The sequence below is a fragment of the Heliangelus exortis genome, chromosome 13 (assembly GCF_036169615.1).
Source record: "Heliangelus exortis chromosome 13, bHelExo1.hap1, whole genome shotgun sequence".
NCBI classification, from domain to species: domain Eukaryota; kingdom Metazoa; phylum Chordata; class Aves; order Apodiformes; family Trochilidae; genus Heliangelus; species Heliangelus exortis.
Window position 1 is genome coordinate 18270556 of NC_092434.1, and position 21518 is coordinate 18292073.

General features: G+C 51.2%; 2 protein-coding genes across 2 annotated transcripts in view; both read right to left on the minus strand.

Moving 5' to 3' along the window:
• Positions 1–1706: 1706 nt before the first annotated feature.
• PSKH1 (protein serine kinase H1) overlaps positions 1707–21518 on the minus strand; it is a 39056-nt gene continuing 19244 nt past the window's right edge. The window contains exon 4 of the mRNA XM_071757247.1: positions 1707–7773. Coding sequence (XP_071613348.1) covers positions 7456–7773 — 318 coding nt within the window. The 3' untranslated portion in view covers positions 1707–7455. The remainder of the gene's footprint in view (positions 7774–21518) is intronic.
• THAP11 (THAP domain containing 11) overlaps positions 8914–21518 on the minus strand; it is a 123723-nt gene continuing 111118 nt past the window's right edge. Inside the window, exon 2 of the transcript XR_011728545.1 lies at positions 8914–8924. The gene's annotated coding sequence lies outside the window, so the exon portion shown is untranslated. The remainder of the gene's footprint in view (positions 8925–21518) is intronic.

Below are 21518 nucleotides of genomic sequence, written 5' to 3' on the forward strand. Positions count from 1 at the left end.
CCACAGGGTCCCCAGAAACCAGTCCCATGAGGGAAGGGACTGGGGAGCTGCAGCTCACTGGGCTCAGCACTTCTTGGCTTGCAAGGGAGGGTGGGTGCTGGAGGGCACACGGGGTCTTAGAAGATCCCTACCTGAAGTTGTGGGGTGGCCTGGGAACACGGGGCTGAAGGGGAGAAAAGCCAACAGCAGCTCCAGCTCTTCAGGAAGGTGGAAGGGGGGCAGCTGGAGAAGAGCATGCTGCTTCACAGGGAGAGGTTTGCCAGGTGACATGTGGGAAACTCAAGGCCACCCCAAAGGAAAATTGGAAGCTGAAAACAAAACTCAAGGCCAGGTGACAGGTTTCCAGAAGAGAGCAGCGTTTTCACCCAAACAGCTTCTTGAGACATCAGCAGATGCAAACAACACAAGTCCTGTGTTCAAACATGGTCAATAAATTAAAATCTGGTCCCTGGCAGCTCCAAATAGAGCTGCTCATGAGGACACCATGGAGAGGAGCAGGATCAGACTGTCCCAACAGGAGGGGTGGGGTTTTTTTTTTAGTACCTCAGTGATGTGAGTGCAACAGAAAACCTTTGCTGCAGGAATCACAGCCCCCAGGTGCTGTGATCCCTCTGCTGCCAAGCAGCCCCAGAAGAAGAGCAGTGCTACCCAGAGAAAAGCTTCTAGATTGTGAATGGATGGGCTGCCCCACACACCTGAGCTTAAAACCCAAAAAGCTTCTCAAATACAGCCCGGGGCTAATAAGCTTTAGTTTGGTTGGATAAAATGTCTTCATTTAGTGGTGTGCTCTGCAGGGAGCAGGAGCAAACTGGAGAGGGGCAACAGGGGCTTGCACAGAAAGCCATGAAGCTGCTGGCTTGGGCTCCTGTGCCTCTGAAAGCCTCACGTGGGACACTGGGGGAAGGACATGGGGACTGGGTCCTTGCAAATGTCCCCTACAGCCAGAGGCAGGAGCTGTACTGGGCACACACCAGTCCCACTGGTTGGCCATGACATTTGGTGTGTGCTTTTGCTCTGTCATAGCTGAAATAAGACCCATCTCCTGAAAGCAGCACGCTCTTTTTTTAGCTTTGCTTAGCCCCTAAGTGACCTTAAAGTGATCAGTTGGAAGTCAGAGATATGGGGATGGGCCACAGGGGCAAAAGAAACTGGTGGCCACATGGAGCTCCAAGCAACTGCAGCACTGTGGGTCACCTGCTCTGTGTGTTCAGGTCACTGTCACTGCTGGGATGAGCCCCTGGCCCCTGCAACCTCAGCTCCTTCCCAGGAGGATGAGGGTCCAAAGAAGTGGGCATTATCCATACCATAGGCTTCCTGCTCACCCATACAAGCTGCCCAGAGGGAGAACAGAGAGGTGATGAGTTGCTGTGGGCAACCCAGGGCATTTCTCTGGCCATTTCCCACCTTGCAGCCAAAGAAAAGCAAATTAAATGTCCCATAGTGCCCCTGTTGAAGATCTGAACCCTGCCTCCCAGCAGGTGCCCAACCCCACCCTCCCCCAGAGCATCCCCAGCTCTGCACAAGGGCTGGGAGCTGCATCCAAGAAACCAGGAGACCCTTCTGTGGGAGCTTTGGTACCTTGGGCTGTGCTTGGAGAACACTTCCCACAGGGTCAGGGCCCTTCATCCCTCAGGCACCAGAGCCTGGCAGCTCTCAGCCCACCTGCAGATCCACGAGCCAGGAGGAAGGACAGCAGGGAGAGGGGGTGCACAGAGTACAGTTCCATGTTTAGCAGACCGAGTACACAAAATAAATAATTCTGTACACTCTTAATGAAACGTTACAGACTAATTACAATGGTTCAGACCTCGTCGGGTGAGGCAGTCCTCAGTCTCAAAACAGGACTCAAAAGGCAAGTCACAGAACTGGATCCTCCTCAAAAGCTGAACAGGACGTGACCGGAGTTAATCCCAAAGCTGTTCCAACCCAGAAGAGGAAATTTGGTGCCTAAAAATAACAGCAAAGGCCGGAAGAGCTGCCGGTTCCAGGAGGTGTCTTTCCGGAGTGAAAGGCAACAGGAAAACTTCCCAGCATCTGGGTGTCCCTGCAGGAGGCTGCTGGTCTCTGACACACCTGGCTGGGGCTGGGATCCCCTCCACGTTCAGCAGACAAACACAGAGCAACACCACCTGCAGCCCGTCACACAGCAGGGATCTACAGTAAGGCCACACGGGGGGGACAGTGGGAGAAGGAAAAAGTGTCACCAGGCTGGCAGAGCCCCCTGCACCACAGGGACAGCCAGGGTGGAAGGCACCAAGCCCCGTGATGCCACCACCACCACCACCACCACAGATCCCTGCTGCTTCACATTGATGATTTTTTTTTTCACAAATTTAGGGCAGAGCGAGGCAGAGCTGAGAGCCCAGCACCTGCCTCCCAGCACCCACGAGGTGTGTGTTTCATTCAGGCTGGGAGAGGAGACTGAGTGGTTAGGAAAAAAGCACCAAAAACCTTTCTGAGGGTGGTGTGGGCAACCTGAAGCTGGGAGTCCAGCACTGAGCAGCACAGGCACTTGGGGTATTTACCAGGAGGAAGCTGAGCTGGTGGGAGGCTGGGACACAACCACCTTCCTGCCAACCTCAGGGCTCACACTGCTGCCAGAGATTGTGACTCCTCCAGAGGGTCTGATCCCAATCTCTGCCTTTCTTTGCATCCTTTAGAAAACCAAATTGAGTCAAACGATTGAGAATTTGATTTACCCTGCCTCAAGCCCTCCAAATTCTTACAACCATCACCTTGCCCAGGAACGTGGTGCCACACACAGCCTGATCAGAGGCCTGCAGCAGCCCTGCACTACCTGTCCTGTGCTGTACCAGCTCATCCTGAGCTAAGCCTGCACTCTGGGGTCCTCAGAGGGAGCCTCCTCCCACCTGAAAGGCACCACAGATGATTTTACCTGGCTCCAGGACTCACCAGGGCTCCTATTCCAGTTTGTGCATTCCACAGAAGGTGACTGGAGACACCCAGGTAGGAAAACCTGGCTGAGAAATGGAGCAGGGTATGGGAAAGAACACAAATTACCAGGGCAGAAAATACCTGACCTAGCAGAAGAAAAGATCCCAGTTCCAAAGAATTTGAAGGATTATCATTTCCAAAGCAAACCCATCCCTGGGCCCAACACCACAGCTGCTTTCTACACCCAAAGTCAATGGCTCAGAGCCCTTCTGTCTGGGCTGGCTCTCCTCAGGGGGCTGTAAAGCTGTCCCTCAAGTGGGGCTGGGCCCTTCCAAGAACAATGCAGACCAGGAACTGGCAGGAGCATCCAGATGCTATCACCATCTTGGTGTTAAATAGCACAGATCTATTCTGGGCTGAAGGAAGGGGAGTTTCTACCACCACTGGGTTGGCACATGGAAATTTTTTAGAAGCCTGAGAAGGGTGAGAAGTAAATGGACAAACATGGACAGGTAACTGCTGCTTTAGGAAAATGCATAGAAAAATATATTATGCACTCAAACGATCTGGATGCACAGCTTAACAGGTCTGTAGGCCACCTAGTGGTATTTCTGGAAGACCTTTTCACAGTCATTTCCAATAACCCCCCCTAAAAAAAAAAACCAAAACCAAAGGCCACACACTTGGAAGCCATAATCCTCTCCCCCAGGAGAGCACTCAACTCCCAGGACAAAGCCATGGGATTGTTTTACACAGTACAGCTAAGTTCCAAAAGACAAACAACCCTAATTTCCTCTCCTCCTCAGATCTGCTTTTCCCTGAAGCAGAAGATGCTGGGAAGCAACCCCCCCCCTGAGCTGCCCCACTGAGTCTCATGATGGGAGAAAGTCCCAGACCTACTGGTTCCAGCCTCAGCATCTTTGGGCTTCACTTTCTCCCAGTGTCCCCCCTGAGCTGTCTCCCCGAGGCAAGGTGCTGCTGAGGACCCCCTGAAGGCACCACCCATGGCTTTTCCCCAGCACTGAAGGTGCCTTCCAGTGGGTGCCCGTGGACTTGGGCTAAAAAGCTGCTTTTTGGGGTCAGTGGAGGAGGAAACGGTGCCAAGGCTGGGAAAGCTGGGGAGCACTGCAGGGGGGGGTCCTGGAGCAGCACGCAGCACCCCAGACCCAGATTCCTCTGGGTAAGATCATCCCAGGCAGGACCTTGGGGAAGGAAACCCGGAGAGGGCTGGGACAGGGAGACATTAAACTGCCACTAGAGGTCATCCCAGCTCCATCGCCATGGGATGAACAAAAGGCCAGGAAAACAAAGCACCTGGAGGTTGGCAGCCCAGCTCATGCAGCAGCTCCTTGGGAGGTGCATCTGTTCCAGCGCTCATTCAGCACCAGAGGAACTCTTCTAAATTCTTCTAAAAAACACCTCCAGCCAGGCTAAGAACCACTGTTAAAAAGCCAAAGAAAGAAATTTTAAGAAAAAGTTGAACGGAAGAGAAGAAAAAGAAAAAAAACACATTTCTGAGAGATTTTTCCTTCCCAAATCCTCAAATAAGGCACTCCTGAAAAGTGTAAACTCCTGAGACTTCAGGTGAATGAAGAGCTGAGATGCTTCTGAGGAATATACACAGAGGCAGATGAGGGAGGCAATTCACAGTAAAGAGCTTTGCAGAGACTGAAGGCACCTGAATTCCTGCTCAAAATTACAGCACACTGACTGCCCCCCTTCAGATCCAGCTGGAAATGTGCCACAACTGCAAGGATAAAGCACCCCAGGAATTGTTCTGGAGCTGGGCCTTGCAATGCAACCTTTGGACCATCAGAGTTTTTAAGACAGAAGGAAAACAGATCACCAGGAGGCTTGGATGGAGCTCTGGGAGTCTCCCCTCTGCCCACATGTGCTACTGGCTGGGTACAAGAATTCCTGAAAATATTGAATTTTAGAATGTGAAGAGGGATTGAGCCAAGTGTTTCGTAATCAAGAGATGGGAAGAAAATCCATTAGGATATTCCCCTTGTTCACCTTGATTTCTCCACGAAAACACTGTATTTCAGAGGAGAATTAGAGGGTTTTTTTCCCAGCAAAGCCAGAGCACCTTATGGGCTGGGCTGATTGCTCCCTGGTGCAATGCCTGAGGAGCACATCTCCCCCCAGCAGAGGCAGATTGCACTTATCCTGCACTGCTCAGGTGTCTGAAGGATCCTCCCTTCTCCCACCTCACCTCCAGGCCCCAGGGTGTCACCACAGAAAACTTCCAGTGCCAGGAACCTACCTAGCAACACCCTGCAAACTACTCAGTTTTGTTAGTGAGAACCCAAAATCACCGAAAAGAGCAAGAAAGTAAAAATCATCACAGGTGAGAAGATTCTTGTTCTGCTTTGTGAAGGCTGAGAACCAAGCTTGGTCAGAGCAGAGCCCAACATCCCAACCTTCTGCCCACCTCCATCCCCCTCCAGGAGGGAAAGCCCAAAGGATCTGCCCAGTGTCTGAGCTGGTGGTGTGCCCAGGAGTGCCTGAAGAGTGCCAGGCCCTAAAAGCCCTGGCTCAGCCCATCAGCAAAATACCTATTTTAAGGATAAACATGGAAAATAATCTGGGGAGGGCTATGAAAGCACCCAGGAGGGCAAAGAGATCCCAGGGGCTGGGTGGGACACTCTGACCAAGCAGAAGGCTCTTAAGAGTGATGGCTCAGACCCCAAAGCCCTCTGAGAGAGCATCCTACTGTCCCTCAGCCCACAGAGGAAGAACCATTGCCAGCTCAAGTCACTGAGGAATAATTCCTGCTTTGGGAGAGCTGTTTGCAGTAACAGGAGGGGCACTGAGCTGCCTCTTTAGTCAGAAATCCTGCCATATAGTTCAGAGATGTTCACACATAGTTCTGGGTAATGAACTAGGGAAACACTAAGTGAGAAGGTGAAGGTAAAAGACACTGAAGAAACTTTTTCTTTTTTTGCAGTCCACAGAGCTGAAAAAAACAATCTTTGGTAATTCTCTGGTATGTGTTACTGCTGATGGAAGGAAGACTGTGTGGGATATGGTAGGATGGCCCCTCAGAGAGAGGGCAGCCTGCAAAGGACTCAGAGTTTTCCAAATAAGATGCAAAACCAGGCAAAGGATTTAGTATTGACCTCAGCTACACATCCTACCTGTCCTCAGGCCTCCTCCCCTGCATTCCCCACCATGAGCTTGGGCACATGGAGATGTGCTCACAGTGGTTATGGCCCATCCTGGCTTTGGGGTGGGAAGCACATCCCAAAAAACTCCCTTTTTTCCCTTTGCACAGGGAATTTAAGTCTTCTCCTGCTGTAGCAGGAGGGGCTGTGGCCAGTGGAGCCAGAGCTCCCTAGAGAGGGGCCTGACCACTTCCAAACCTTGCTGGCACTGAACCACAGTGGCACAGGCATTAACAAATCCTGGGTGGAAAGGCCTTGGCTCAGCTCTCTCCAGCACCCACCTTCCCCAAAAGGCTCCTGCATCACCCATCCAGCAGAAAGAAACCCACAAAGCAGCTTTTTCCTGCTAGGAAAAAAAGTGACATTGAACTGCTCTAAGGTGCAGTCCTGGAACCAACAAAGTTTTGGTTAAATGACATGGTTGGTAATGCTGGGCTGAGGGGCACAGACATGACACAGGGCTGCAGCCCAGCAAGAGAAAAAAAACCCTGCACAGTAGACACTGGAATAACTGCAAATAGCAGAAGGATAATTCAAGGGAGACAACAAGGAACACCCAAGAAAAATCTGCCCTGCCAAAGACACCATCTCTCTGCATCCCATCCATCTCCCACAGGACCATGACCCTCTTCCCAGGCCCTCCAGGATCAAGGATCCCAGCCTGGATCAAGGAACCAGAGCCAGGTTCCAGCCTGCAGCTCAGCTCTGGCACATCCTGGAGGTCAGGAGGTGGGTGGCAGCTCTGGGAATGGCTCCCAGCTTCCCAGGCCCTGACAGAACTCTGGTGTCTGCATCTCCTCAGTGCCCTGCTGGGAGCAGGAGCTGCTGGTGAGGCAGCACCTGGGGAGTCAGAGCTCTCCTGCTTCTGCCTGCATGGGACTCAGACCAGCTTCAAGGCACAGACACCACAGAGCCTGATTAACCAGCTCAAAATCGGTGCACACCTAATTTTCCAACCCCTATAAACACCCCGAGTGTCTGCACACACACAGACCCGTGTGTACAAACACAAAAAGGGATTTCTTTTCCTTCTTGGGTTTTTTTTTTTTTTTTCCTTCTGCATTCAAGTGGGGGAAACTGAACGCTCGGGAATTAATAAATAGCTGTGAACAACCACGCTCCTGGGCTGCAGACAGAGCTCTTCTCCCCACCTGGCTCCTGAATCTCTGCATTCCTCAGGGCTCCCTCCGAGCCCACGAGGCCTCCCCAGACCCCACGTCCTTCCCCTTCCCCCCACGGGCAGGGGACACCCGGAGGGATGGACGGAAGGAGGGATGGATGGAGGGATGGAGGGAGGAACACGGCTGCTGCTGCTCCGGGGTGAGGTGCAGTGAGGGGGCTGCATCCCGGGGGAGCAGGGAAGGAGGAGGTGGCCCGGCCCGGCCCGGCCCGCTCAGCCCGTGTAGTGCTGCTGGTACCGCAGGTTGAGCTCCCGCAGCTCCCGCTCCCGCACCCGCCGGGATTTGTTGGATTTGGTGGAGCGGCTGGAGCGGGTGGATTGGGCGGATTTGGTGCTCTGGCAGCGGGAGGAGGCCCTCTTGAGGAGGTTCTGGGAGATGGAGCGGTGCAGGTTCTTCATGGAGGAGGAGGCGGCCATGCTGACCACCCAGGGGTGCTTCAGGGCCTGCAGCGCCGTCATCCTCGCCCCGGGGTCCACGGTCAGCAGGCGGTCGATGAAGTCCTTGGCCAGGTTGGAGACGCTGGGCCAGGGCTGAAAGACAAAACAGATCCTTAGGGTGAGACATCCCAGCACAGCTCTGCTGATTTATTAACTCCTCCGGCCCCAAAAAGGCCCTCTGGGGGCTTTTTTCCACTCCTCCCGTCCTCTCCTTCATCCTCCAGCATCTTCCAAGCTGTAACCAAGGATCCTCTGCCCGAGGAGAAGGAGCCAGCACCAAGCCAAGAGGCTCGGTTTTTGGGAACATCTGCACCTCTGTGGATGTGGTGTGGATCCCTGCAGCCTAACTGGGAGCACATCAAAGGCCCTTTGAGGGCTTTTTTCCACTCCTCCCATCCTCTCCTTCATCCTCTCACATCTTCCAAGCTGTAACCAAGGATCCTCTGCCTGAGGAGAAGGAGCCAGCACCAAGCCAAGAGGCTCAGTTTTGGGGAACATCTGCACCTCCGTGGATGTGGTGTGGATCCCTGCAGCCTAACTGGGAGCACATCAAAGGCCCTTTGAGGGCTTTTTCCCACTCCTCCCGTCCTCTCCTTCATCCTCTCACATCGTCCAAGCTGTAACCAAGGATCCTCTGCCCGAGGAGAAGGAGCCAGCACCAAGCCAAGAGGCTCAGTTTTTGGGGAACATCTGCACCTCTGTGGATGTGGTGTGGATCCCTGCAGCCTAACTGGGAGCACATCAAAGGCCCTTTGAGGGCTTTTTTCCACTCCTCCCATCCTCTCCTTCATCCTCCGGCATCTTCCAAGCTGTAACCAAGGATTCTCTGCCTGAGGAGAAGGAGCCAGCACCAAGCCAAGAGGCTCAGTTTTTGGGGAACATCTGCACCTCTGTGGACGTGGTGTGGATCCCTGCAGCCTGCCCAGGAACACAGCTGGGATCTCAGCCTTCCCAAGGTCCTACACACACCAAGCCCCAGACCCAAACCATCTCTCCAGCAGATGGCTGGGACCTCCCTGGTCCATCTGGTACCAGATCCTCCCGTGGACTCATCCCTGACACATCCACGTGGACGTGCCCAGCTCCCTCCACCCCCAGTGAAGCCTTTGCTGCGTGGACACCCCTGATCAGAGAGGACACATCCTGACACCAGAGCCCTGGTTCTCTCTTGAGCCTTCACCTCAAGGCACACATCCAGGGAGCAATCCTGGCACCAGGACCAGGGAGAAAGTTCTGCCACGGCACTCAGCCTCATTCCCACCTGGAAATCCATGAGATGCTCCTGCTGGTTAAATCAGGAGGTCCTAACTCAGCCTGGCTGGAAACCACCCCATAAGACATACTAAATATACATATAAATGTTAGCTGTAAGGAATCTTCAGGAATGCTTGCAAAGGAAACAAGAAGGAAATACTTTACAAAATGCTCGTTTTAAATAAACAAGCTTGAAATAATGAAATAATGCTGTTTGTTTGGTGAAGAAGAACCCAGATACTGTAAAAATCAGGGTCACCCCAACTACACAGATATATAAAGTCTTAAATTTCAAGCCTTTCTGTGTACTATTTCCAACTAGAACTACTTTATCATGACCTGCCATTAAATGACTTTTTCTTAGCTGGTGAAACACATCTTGACAATGAATGGTAAGAAAAAAACCAGGTACTTGTTAGACCAGAAAAGGGACAATCTTTCATCAGAGACTCATTAACCTGTTCATTTATAAAGAGGGTATATAAAACAGTAAAAGACCCTTTCAAAGGCAGCAAAACCCACCATAAAGGCTCCATCTGCAACTGAACAGACCACAACTATGGACCCCTGAAGAGCTCAGGGCATTTAGAACAAGAGAACCAAAAAGTTATGGACAGATATAAATGGCATTTCAAGCCTGTAGATTTCCTGCCTGACTTTGGATAAGGGAATCAACTGGCAGGGATTGGTATGTGCAGTCTTATAGGGAAGGGCTGGATCCAGAGGGAGCTGGGCAGGCTGGAGAAATGGACTTGTGCAAACTGCACCAAGTTCAGCAAGGCCAAGTGCAAGGTTCTGCAGCTGGGCTGAGGCAATCCCATGCCCAGATCCATCTTAGGAGGAGAAAGGATTGAGGGCAGCCCTGAGGAGAAGGGCTTGGGGGTGGTGGTGGAGCAGAAGCTCAGCATGAGCTGTCAGTGTGTGCTCAGCCCAGAAACCAACCATGTCCTGGGGGCATCACCAGGAGCACAGAGAGTGGTCAGGGGAGGGGATTCTCCCCCTCTGCTCTGCTCTGCTCTGCTCTGCTCTGCTCTGCTCTGCTCAGACCCCCCCTGCAGTGCTGGGTTCAGTTCTGGAGTCCCCAAGAGCAGAAGGACACAGAGCTCCTGGAAGGTGTCCAGAGCAGAGCCACTGAAATGCTCAGAGGGCTGAGCAGCTCCCTGGGAAGCCAGGCTGAGGGATTGGGGTTGTTCAGCCTGGAGAAGAGGAGGCTCCCAGGTGAGCTCAGAGCAACCTTCCAATATCTGAAGGGGCTACAAGGAAGCTGCCCCCAGGGCTTTGGACACGGGGGGGTGGGGAGAGGACAAGGGAAATGGGTTAAAACTTGGAGAGAAAGGGGAGATTGAGGTTGGACATGAGGAAGAAATTCTTTAATTTGAGGGTGCTGAGCCCCTGGCCCAGGTTGTTCATGGAAGCTGTGGCTGCCCCATCCCTGGCAGTGTCCAAGTCCAAGCTGGATGGGGCTTGGAGCAACCTGAGCTGGTGGGAGGTGTCCCTGACCATGCAGGGGGTTGGGACTGGATGAGCTTTAAGGTCCCTCCCAACTCAAACCATCCTGTGGTTCTCATATAACATCAGGGTCTCACCACACAGAACTGGCAGGTCAGCACAGCCCCTTCCTTCTAAACCTCTTTCCCCAATTTCCCAGCCTTCTGGGCTGTCTCTTTAGCTGGACAGATCCAAATGAAACCCAGCTAAACACACAAGGTTTTGCTTCCACGTTTAGCAAAACGTTTTGAAAAAAGGCTTTTTTTTTTTTGTCCGAGGCTTTTTTTTTTAGACTTCCTTAAGCTATTCCTGTGGTTAAAACCACAAATTCATTGTCACTTCCCATCACTTGTCTCCTTGTCCTCCTCTCAGCAGAGCTCACCGTGTTCCATTTCCTTCCTGGAGGACTCCTTTTCCATTCTCCAAACAATGTTAACAATACAATACAATAAGTTAACAATACATCCCTCCAATTTACCAATTTCAGCCCAAACTGCTATTAAATACTCATGATAATTCTACTCTCCCTGCAGTAACTTCCTAAGATCTCTTCACTATCATCTTCATTACTGCTACCAGCTTTTGTCCCTCTCCAGTGGTGAAAGCACATTCACACAACTCCAACCACACTGTATTTCCAGGGATATTTAGTCCTGTCCATCAAAAATCTTTGCCCTTCCTGAGTATTGTCCCTCGTGGAGATACCAACATGCCAGGATGTCCACCCTCTCTCCTTACCCAAATCCAAAGAGATGGAATCAAATGGAAAGTAGCTGAGTACTGACACAACAATACTTTCCTTGGAACTACATCTTCAGGACATGCAGGAAAGCATTATTTCCTCTTGCAGACATCAGAAACTGGAACTTGAGGCAACCTGAGAGCTATTCTGACACTCAGATGCAGTCAGACTTCAGCTGCTGGCTGCCCAACAAAGCCCAGGAGACTCTGGTGGGTGAAATGAGCCTCTGAGCACCAGGAACAAGGTTGCTTCAATCATTTCAAGTCATGATACAAGACAGTGAACATGATAATGTCAAATTATGTGAAGAAATCCATTAAGAACACAGCAGTCTGAAGACTTAGAAACTGTGGCCCAGCACTAGGCCAGTTTAATGAGACAGGAAGAAGAATAAACTCCAAACAAGCCCAAATTGGATTTCTCATTATTCCAATTACACAAGTTTCACCACAAATGTTGAATATGGAGTACTTGCAATTAGATTTTCTTCTGATCAGCAAACACAAATCAGTTTATTGACCTGTTTACACAGCTGGAGGTTTCCTGTGCTGCACTACTCGCATCTTTGCTTTGATTACACCGAAGCCTTTTCCTTAAAAACACTGAGTGAACGCAGCACTGAGTGGAATTAATTTATCAGTTTTCAGCCCCAGTCCCTGGAGAAATGTATCTGCTCTCCCAAAACCTTGCAGCAGTTGGCAAAACAGCAGCTTTCACTTAGCAGCACCCCGGGAACCCTCCTGGTTGCAACCACATGGCAGCAGCAGCAGAGTTTGGGTAAGAGGTGAGGAAAGGTGACACTGGTGGGGTTGGTGAACACCAAGAAGGTGTTTGCACCAGTGCAAGGACACGAGGTGCACTCACTAGAGAAGGTTCTGCCCCTCTGCTTCTCTGAGGAAAAACAACAGAGGGACTTGGAAGGAAAATGTCCCATGAAACACCACAGCACCCAAACCCCACCAGATAACCTTGCCTTTAATCTCACTGCTGCAATGCTGCAACAAATTCTCCTCTTTTGGGGCAGAAAAATGCCACAAAAATGAAGAGAAGTCACCAGTAAGACGTTCACCTTGCACCCCTGCTCCTCTACAAACTGATTTCAAACGCCAAGCAGTCTGAGTACAACTTGCATGGCAGCCTTTCTGCCAGACTGCAGCCCTTCGGAAAGCAGAAAGCAGGGTAAGATCTTCCTACAGATCTTAAAAAAAATGTGGAGCAGCCATATCCTGAGCAGGACCTCAGCAGCACCTGCTGAACACCAGCAGAGAGCTCCTCCAGGTTCCCAGTTTTTAAACAACTGCAACCAAGTCCTCTGGCTGGGATCATTGGGGCAGCACCCATTTCACCAGCCTCGTTTCCCAGGAGACAGATGCTGGGTACAGAGGAGTTAAGTGCTGGCCCTCATGCTGGAGGACTGCAGACCCTCTGCAAAGTAATGTCTGCAACTCCAGAAGTTAGCAAACCCCCCTAGTATTACTGCCAAGGATCCTGAAATTACAGCAAAATACAACCCACCAGCACCACATCCCACCTTCTCCCGCTACCAGGAGGCACATGGAGATGCCCAGGAAGCAGGAAGATTGCTGAACTTTCTCTGGTGACTGTGAGGAGACTTGAAACAGAAAAAACAGCAGTTAGTGAGTTGTGATCTTGGAGGTGAGCTGTGCAGACATCCACTCCTCACTTGTGTCTTTCATGGAGAGTTAAACTATTTGACAACTGAATCCAAGAGGCCTCTCAGGAAAAGGGGAAGAAAGATGGGCTGTAAGGATGATCATCAATCTAAGAGCTGGAGTTACTGGCAAAATTCTCTCCCCCCTAGAGTGCACATCCCCTTTCATTCCTCCAGGCCCAGGTGACACCTTTCAGCACCCTGCCCCTTTGTGGATAACCCCAGGAGGACCACAGGGTCACTCCAAGCACCAAATCTCCTCCTGCTTTCATTGCCAAGTGAAAGTGAAGCCTGAGGTGGCAACCAGGCCAACTTCAGCCAAATCCACTTCTTACAGCTGCCCCTGAGCCTGACTGCAGCATCCTCCAGGCTGGCACCAACCCCCTGCCCATCTGAGAGCTCTCAGGGGGGCAGAGCTCCATGCACACACACTGAAACTCCTCCTTGTTTTCCCTGAAGGTACAAAGCCCCAGAGGGCTCTGCTGCTTAGCCCTGCACAAAGAAAAGGAAAACCAGGCATCTGACTTTCAAGCTTTGCTCTAAGTCTTGACAGTACCCATTAAAGGAAAAAGCCACAGATTTCTGCTCCCCTGCCCAAGTTCCATGTTGTTTTTAGCAGAACTGACATCAGCTTTAAAGATGATGTTACAGGGAAGGTGGGGGACAGCCAAAAAAGCCTGAATTTCCCTTGCCAGTCAGTCTGTACAAAACATGAAGTGCAAAGCTGTTATCACAGCTGCAAAAGATGGCTTTTAGGTGACAAAGACTGTGTCCCAGCCCCACTGATTCTGAGGAGGAGTCTGACTGAGTGCTACACTCAGTAGAAGCTGCACATGGCTTCCTACCAGGATCACCTGCAGAAACCCATCAGATGGCTCCTGGACAGCTTTACAAGACAAAAAATAAATGTACTGGGAATGAGCCTGTGCCAGCATGGACTGGGCTGAGCACATCAGCTTGGACCAAAGGACTGCCTTCCTCTTGGGCCCTGAGCTTGTCTTTCTGGGCCACAGCAAACCAGGAGGCCATCTCCTGTCTTCAGTCCCCTTCTGATGCAGCTTGGTTTGTGCAACCCAAGTGAGACAAATCAGGAGCTCCTGGGAGCTTCTCTGCTGGGGTTTGCAGCCACCTTTCCTTGGTAGGATTTGCCCCACTGCAGCAGAGGCTGTGGAGGGAGAGGATAAGGGAGAATGGTTTGAAACTTGAAGAGGGGAGATTGAGGTTGGACATGAGGAAAAAAATCTTCCCTGTGAGGGTGCTGAGCCCCTGGCCCAGGCTGCCCATGGAAGCTGTGGCTGCCCCATCCCTGGCAGTGTCCAAGCCCAGGTTGGATGGGGCTTGGAGCAACCTGGGCTGGTGGGAGGTGTCCCTGCCCATGCAGGGGTTGGGACTGGGTGAGCTTTAAAGTCCCTCCCAACCCAAACCAGTCTGTGACCACCTCTGACCCGGGCAGGCAGTACTTTTAACACAAAGGAGTTTGGTCAGGATGTTAATTACAGGTATCATCCTGTCCCACAGACCTGCAGCAGCTGCTGTGTCCATGCTGCAGACACCCTGGCCAGGTCACTGCTCAGAATTATCTCTGTCCTGATACACAGCTCAAGTCTCTGCTCCCATGGAATACACCTGGACCACTAAAAACTGTAACAAGAAAGTCCATCTGGACACAGTTGGCACCCAGGTACCATGAATATGAACAGCAAAGGCATTTTTCTCACAGAAATTACTCAGTCTAACACATACTATGGGGCTGGAGCAGAGCACATCTCTCCATCTTCTCTTAATTCCAGAGTAGTTGCACTTTAAAATTCTTTGATGGTAGAGAAGTGACATGCAGGCAGTCCTAAAACCCAAACTCATGGAAGGTCCTCGAGTATTCTCTACATTGCATCTTTCACTCACTCCCACTAAGGCAGCAGTTTTATCTAATTTAGGGGGTTCTCACAGATTTCAATGGACAGAAAGTGTCAACTCAGAAGGACCAGCCTGGGGACAACAACCATGGGACATCCCCTGGTGACCCAGGCAGGAGGGTGGCACAGTCAGAGCCCCGTTCAGCCCCCAGGCAGTCGCAGAGATGATCAAAACCCAGCAGTTCAAAAGAGCTGGAACAAAAAGTTCCCAATGAAAAGCCCTAACGTGCTAAAGTCCGTGCAGGACAGATCCCCAAGTGCTCAGCATCAGTTTGTTGATAGGAGGAGGAGGAATAAAGAAAGGATGAAAGAGGAAAATACAACAGCCCTTTAATAATCCACAGTGTTCTAAGCATGCCCAGCCATCTGGTGCTGTGAACTTCTGTAACCCAGCTTTTTGCATGGAAATAGCCAGCACGTTTTTCCTGCACAAGCCCTGAGTGTTCAGCTAGAATCAGGCAGTAACATGACAGCAGCTACAAAAATAATAAACACAAAAACTTTTCTCCACGGCTCTGCTAACCTAGGGCAATAACTGGCATGGAAAAATGGGAGAAATCCCACATTTTAGCTTGGATGGCTTCACATCCAGCTCTTCAAAATGTGTAAGCAAGTTACACTCAGACACAGAGGGCTGAGAAATTGTGTATTGGGAAAGCTCAGGGTCAAGAGACCTGGACTCAGAAAACCAGAGGTGACCAGATGAGTCCAGACTGTCATCAAAAAGAGCAGGGAAAGAGCCAGGACCTTCCAGAAGCATCCACAGCACCAGCTCCCAGCACCACCTGCAGGGCCTACATGGGGCAACACCAAGGCCACCCTGTTCATAAACATCAAATCTCAAATCTGGGTTGAATGATTTGCTTTCATTCTGAACTGTTCTCAGAAAAGACAAATTTATTAACTGCCAACCAGAGCTGGACCCCATGTGCAGCCCCATGCACCAGTTAAGAGAAACCATCTGACTCAGAGATGATGGTCAGGGAGAGGGAGGGAGGAAGAATCTTCCCCAGGGATAAAGAATCTCTCTTATTCTGCTGATTAGTGCAGCAGGAGGAATGAAGAGATAAGCTCCCTTCCCCATACACACACATCCCCTCCTGCAGGATTCAGGCTTTGATGGACAAGCCCCAGAAGCTTACAAGTGACCCAAGAAGGGAGAGTAAATCCTAAGACATGTGCTAGCCCAGCCCTCCTCTGCTGCCTGGGACACCGTGAGGCTCCTTTCTCCTCCCTGAGCCCCAGCAGGGAGGGCAGGAGGTGGATGAGCTGCAGGGAACCCCAGCAGGGCAGCAGCACTGCCCCATGCCCCCCCTGACCTGCCCTTTACTTCATCTTCCAACCTGAACCAGAATCCAACCCAGGCATGGGGCAGAGGAGGTGAAATTCCCACTTCTCTGTCCAACCATCTCCTAAAGGGGTCAGAGGAGGTGAAATTCCCATTCCTCTGTCCAACCATCTCCTGAAGGCCCAGGTTTTGGTATCTAAGCTGGCCCCATCTAATGACACTCCTGTTTCTCTCCCAGACAGCACTGGTTCAGGCAGATTTAAATCACTGCTGCTCTGAAAATGTTCCAAGTTCCTAAGACACCAGGAGCCACTAAAGGTCTAACACAGCTCAGCCCTGGGTGAGCTATTGACACGTGTCTTTCCTGGGCAGCTTTGTTAGAATCCAGAGCAAAGCAATGGGTTTGGATCCCACTCTCCTAAATATCTCCTCAGCCTCTTCCAGGATGTAAACTGTTCAGTGGAAGGGACCAAGATCCTGCTGGAAACAGAGTAAATCACTGAAATTACCAAACAGCACACAGACAAGAAGGAAAAATTCAAGTAGCAAGGAGAGCTCATCCCTAGCTGACAGCAGCAGCTCTGATGTTGCATCACTGTGATTTTTCCCCCTTGTTACATCCCACCCACTTGTTTCCAGCACTGTGGTGTGTCTGCTTTCCAAAAAACAAGGAAGGGTAGAAGGAGCTGGGCTTGTTCAGCCTGGTAAGGAGAAGCCTAAGGGCAACCTGCCAGCAGATGACACTGATTTGGAAGCAGTTCCAAGGATTACAAACACAGAAGCTGCACCTGGAAAGATTCAGATCATGAAATACCAGGACAAAGGGGCACAAACCCACTGGAAAGCTGGTACAACCCTAGGAAAGGTCACCAGGGAGCTAGGGGATATCTCCACCCTTGAAGCTTTTTAAGACTCAGGAAGACAAAGCTACAGCCAACATGGTCAGGTACTGGCAACAGCCCCATCTCAAGCAGGATGGGATTAGAGCCCTCCAAAGGTCTCTGGTAACCCTGTTTCCTGTGCTCCTCCATCCTCTCCCCCACCAGCTCTGGCACCCTTCATGCCCACTGCCAGGCTCCATCCCTTGAGCTTCTGAGGGTCAAGTGTGCCACGAGTGGCTCAGGGATTAACACGTGCTGGTGAACCCTCTGGATAAACCTGGACTGATACTGAATTACTGTCCCTGCAGCAAGGGTGGGAATTCTGCTCTCCCTTTCTGCTAAGGCTCTGACTCCTACAAAACTCCGAGGAAATTCAGGCCTTTGAATTCCCCATGTCACTCAAACTGAGCTGAGAGTGACCTCAGAAGTGAAGCAGTTAATGATGAGACTGAAAGCCCAGCAGTGCAGTTCCACAACTCCATTGCCTTGGGAAATCAGGTCAGAACAGGCTTGCAGTGTTTGTCCAGGGATCACCCAACCCATCTCCAGTCCTCCAAGGATCCACCACCACATCCTTCCTGACAGCTGACTGCCAAACTTGTTCTCTCAGACAGCTTCACCAATCTTCCATGTAGATTTTTTTTTTTTTAAGGAGCAGTGAAGTGTTGTACCAGGTCTAATGTGAAACTTCCTAATCTGGAAAAAAGATTATTCCTTTTCCTCTCCAAAGCAGCCCTGCAAACTGCCATGACCCCACTTCCTACAGGCCAGACACTCAGAAATATCTCAGTCTTCCAGAGACTCCAGTTCTTCCACTCACAACTGGTTTTGTTGATCTTCTGTCAAGTTTCTCCTCTTGGCCTGTGCTGGTTTTGAAGTCCACTGCCCAGCAGCGTGGAAGCTTCAGCCTGGGGCACTGCACCAACCAACAGACCCAGGAGGAATGAACCCCCCCAGCCTCTGCCTGTACCTACACCTCAGCACCTTTGTCTTTTTCCACATTGCTGTGCCACAGAACAGTTTGTGATTCGTAGGCAGATCCTTTTCTGATCACCCAAACCCACCTAATATTCTGGTTTTCACCTATTTTTTGTGCACTTAATTTACTCTCCTTTTTTACAAAGTTGCAGCTCCCAATTAGCTGGCTGGATTTGTTAGGACCATCTGGAATTCTGCACACTTTGCAGCTCTTCCAGCTCAATGTCATCTGCAAATATAATGAACATAATCCCCTTCCCTCATCTGGGCTACTCAGTGAAGCCCTAAATACCAGGGGACCTTAGGCAGTTTCTAGATGACAGCACTCACTCTGTGCTCTGTTGGTGAGCAAACATTTCTTGTTCTGGGGAAATCCAAGCTTTGGTTCCCAGGCTCTCCCTGCTCCCCCTGTAGCAGACTCTGACAGCCCCATCCAGCAGAACCTGCCTGCTGGCCCTGTCCCCAGGAACACCAGGGAACACTGTTTAGTTCTAGAGCCCAGGCAAAGAACTTTTGCTCAGCATCAAGGGCAGATGAGGAAAAACTTCTTTGGAGCACGAAGTGGGGCAGCACAGCCTCCCATTCAGATGAGGGGATTGAGTCCATCAGCAGCAAATTCACAGATGACACCAAGCTGGGGGGAAGTGTGGATCAGCTGGAAGACAGGAGGGCTCTGCAGAGGGACCTGGACAGCCTGGAGAGTTGGGCTGATCCCAAGGGGATGAGGTTCAACATTCCAAGTGCCGGGTCCTGCACTTTGGCCACAACAACCCCATGGGGAGCTCCAGGCTGGGCACAGAGTGGCAGAAAGGGAGCTGGGAGTCTGGATTGCCAGGAAGCTGAAGAGGAGGCAGCAGTGTGCCCAGGTGGCCAAGAAGGCCAATGGCATCCTGGGCTGGCTCAGGAACAGCGTGGCCAGCAGGTCCAGGGAAGGGATTCTGCCCCTGTGCTCAGCCCTGGGGAGGCCACAGCTTGAGTCCTGTGTCCAGTTCTGGGCCCCTCAGCTCAGGAAGGAGCTTGAGGTGCTGGAGCAGGTCCAGAGAAGAGCAAGGAGGCTGGGAAGGGATCCAGCACAAGTCCTGTGAGGAAGGGCTGAGGGAGCTGGGGGTATTGAGGCTGGAGAAGAGGAGGCTCAGGGGAGACCTCATCACTCTCTCCAACTCCCTGAAAGGAGGTTGGAGCCAGGGGGGGTTGGGCTGATATCAGTGGGACAAGAGGGCATGGACTAAAGAATTTTTTCCTAATATCCAACCTAAACCTCCCCTGGCAGAGCTGAAGCTCTGCCAGGGGAGGTTTAGGTTGGATATTAGGAAAGAATTCTCTCCAGAGAGGGTGCTCAGACATTGGAATGGGCTGCCCAGGGAAGGGGTGGATTCTCCAGCCCTGGAGATATTTCAAAAGAGCCTGGATGTGGCACTCAGTGCCATGGGCTGGGAACCACGGGGGGAGTGGAGCAAGGGTTGGACTTGGTGATCTCTGAGGTCCCTTCCAACCCAGCCCACTCCATGATTCTATGATTCCCCAGGGTGAAATTCTCTCTCCCACAGATCTCAGCTGAAGCAGAGGACATGTGAAGCAACACTGCTTGCTCACAGCCAGGGAGAGGAGAGGGTTCCCTGTTTCCAGAAGATGAGAAAAACTTCAAATCCTGCCTCTCCTGCCTGCAGACATGGCCAATCCACCTCTCTCTGTAGCATGGGGATGACATTTCCTCACTGGATTTATCTGCCTGGACTGCTCAGGAGCTCCACGTGCCTGGCACACACAGGTTTCCAAAGCAAAGCTGTCCAGTGCTGCATCCCTGGGCAGGGATTCTTCAGAGATCATGGAACACTTCCATGAAACAGCAAGAGAAGCCTCCAGTGCCAGATCCATCCCTGCCAAGCCCCTGTGTCAAACCCTGGAGGTACAGGAAAGCCCACAAATTCTGGAAGGTGGGAATGCCATGAAATGATTTCCCACTCTCACCCAAGAGCCAGGCTGGTTTTCTCTAATTTTTTTAAATCAGTCTCATGAGCAAAAAGGTAGCTTAAGAATGGCACCAAGAATTCCTGAAGCTGAAAGCAAATTAAAAAAAAAGAAAAAAAAAAGAGGGCTCAGTGGAAAGAAACTAAAGAAACTGTAACTCAGACATTTATATCAGTGTCTGATATATGAGTAAAAAAAGCCTTTTGAGGCATCCCAGCTATAACAAGAAATTTTTCTTATGTCTGAGCTACAAACCACTCTCAGAATGATCAGACTGTGAATGAACCCCTTAGAAATTCCTCTTCAGACCCAGACAGTAGCAGGAAACATGCAAACACTTTGCTTCTCAGCCAGCTGGATTCTGCTTTTCATTAGGAAGGGGCTGACTTTGCTTAATGACTCTGAGTGCCTGCAGTGCTGGGTGCACCTGATGCCTGGGGTGTTCCCTGCTGATGGAGGCTGAAGAGCTGCAGACAGGGATGCCCAGATCCCATCCCATCCCATCCCATCCCATCCCACCAGGAGGGAGGTGTTGGCTGTGCTGCCAGCAGGAGCTCTGCAGAGCCTCTGCCTCCCCTCACCTTGGGCACCCATCTCACCAATCAGCACTAATCTGCTGCATTAGCAAAAGCTCAGTTTTCAGGAAAATCCATAACAGCATCCACCTCAGTAACAAATGCATTGGAAAACATGTCTGGGATTCCTCCCAGCACTCGCTGGGTGAAGCAGCAGCTGGGGAGGGGAGGGAGAAGGAGAGAGCAGAAAACCCATCCCTGAAATTCCTGATCCAGAGCAGGGAACTGGGACCCTGGCTGGAGCCACCCTTCCCAGCTCCTTTGTGCTCCCCAGCCTGAGAGCTTCAATTACCATCCTGTCAGATTTAGGGATCATAGAATCATAGAATCCTAGAATCCTAGGGGTTGGAAGGGACCTGGAAAGATCATCTAGTCCAACCCCCCCTGCCAGAGCAGGGCCCCCTAGAGTACATCCCCTAGGAACGTGTCCAGGTGGGTTTTGAATGTCTCCAGTGAAGGAGACTCCACAACCCCCCTGGGCAGCCTGTTCCAGGGCTCTGTCACCCTTACAGTAAAAAAATTTTTTCTGATATTCAACTTGAACCTCCTATGCTCCAATTTACACCCATTACCCCTTGTCCTATCACTGGTCACCACTGAGAAAAGCCTAACTCCATCTCCCTGACACTCACCCCTTACATATTTGAAAACATTGATGAGGTCACCCCTCAGTCTCCTTTTCTCCAAACTAAAGAGACCCAGCTCCCTCAGCCTTTCCTCATAAGGGAGATGTTCCACTCCCTTAATCATCTCAGTAGCTCTGCGCTGGACTCTTTCAAGCACTTCCCTGTCCTTCTTGAACTGAGGGGCCCAGAACTGGACACAATACTCCAGGTGTGGCCTCACCAATGCAGAATAGAGGGGGAGGAGAACCTCTCTTGACCTACTAACCACCCCCTTTCTAATGCACCCCAGGATGCCATTGGCCTTCTTGGCCACAAGGGCACATTGCTGGCTCATGGGCATCTTCTTGTCTACCAGGACCCCCAGGTCTCTTTCACCTACACTGCTCTCCAGCAGCTCAGCCCCCAACCTATACTGGGACATCGTGTTGTTCTTCCCCAGATGCAAAACTCTAC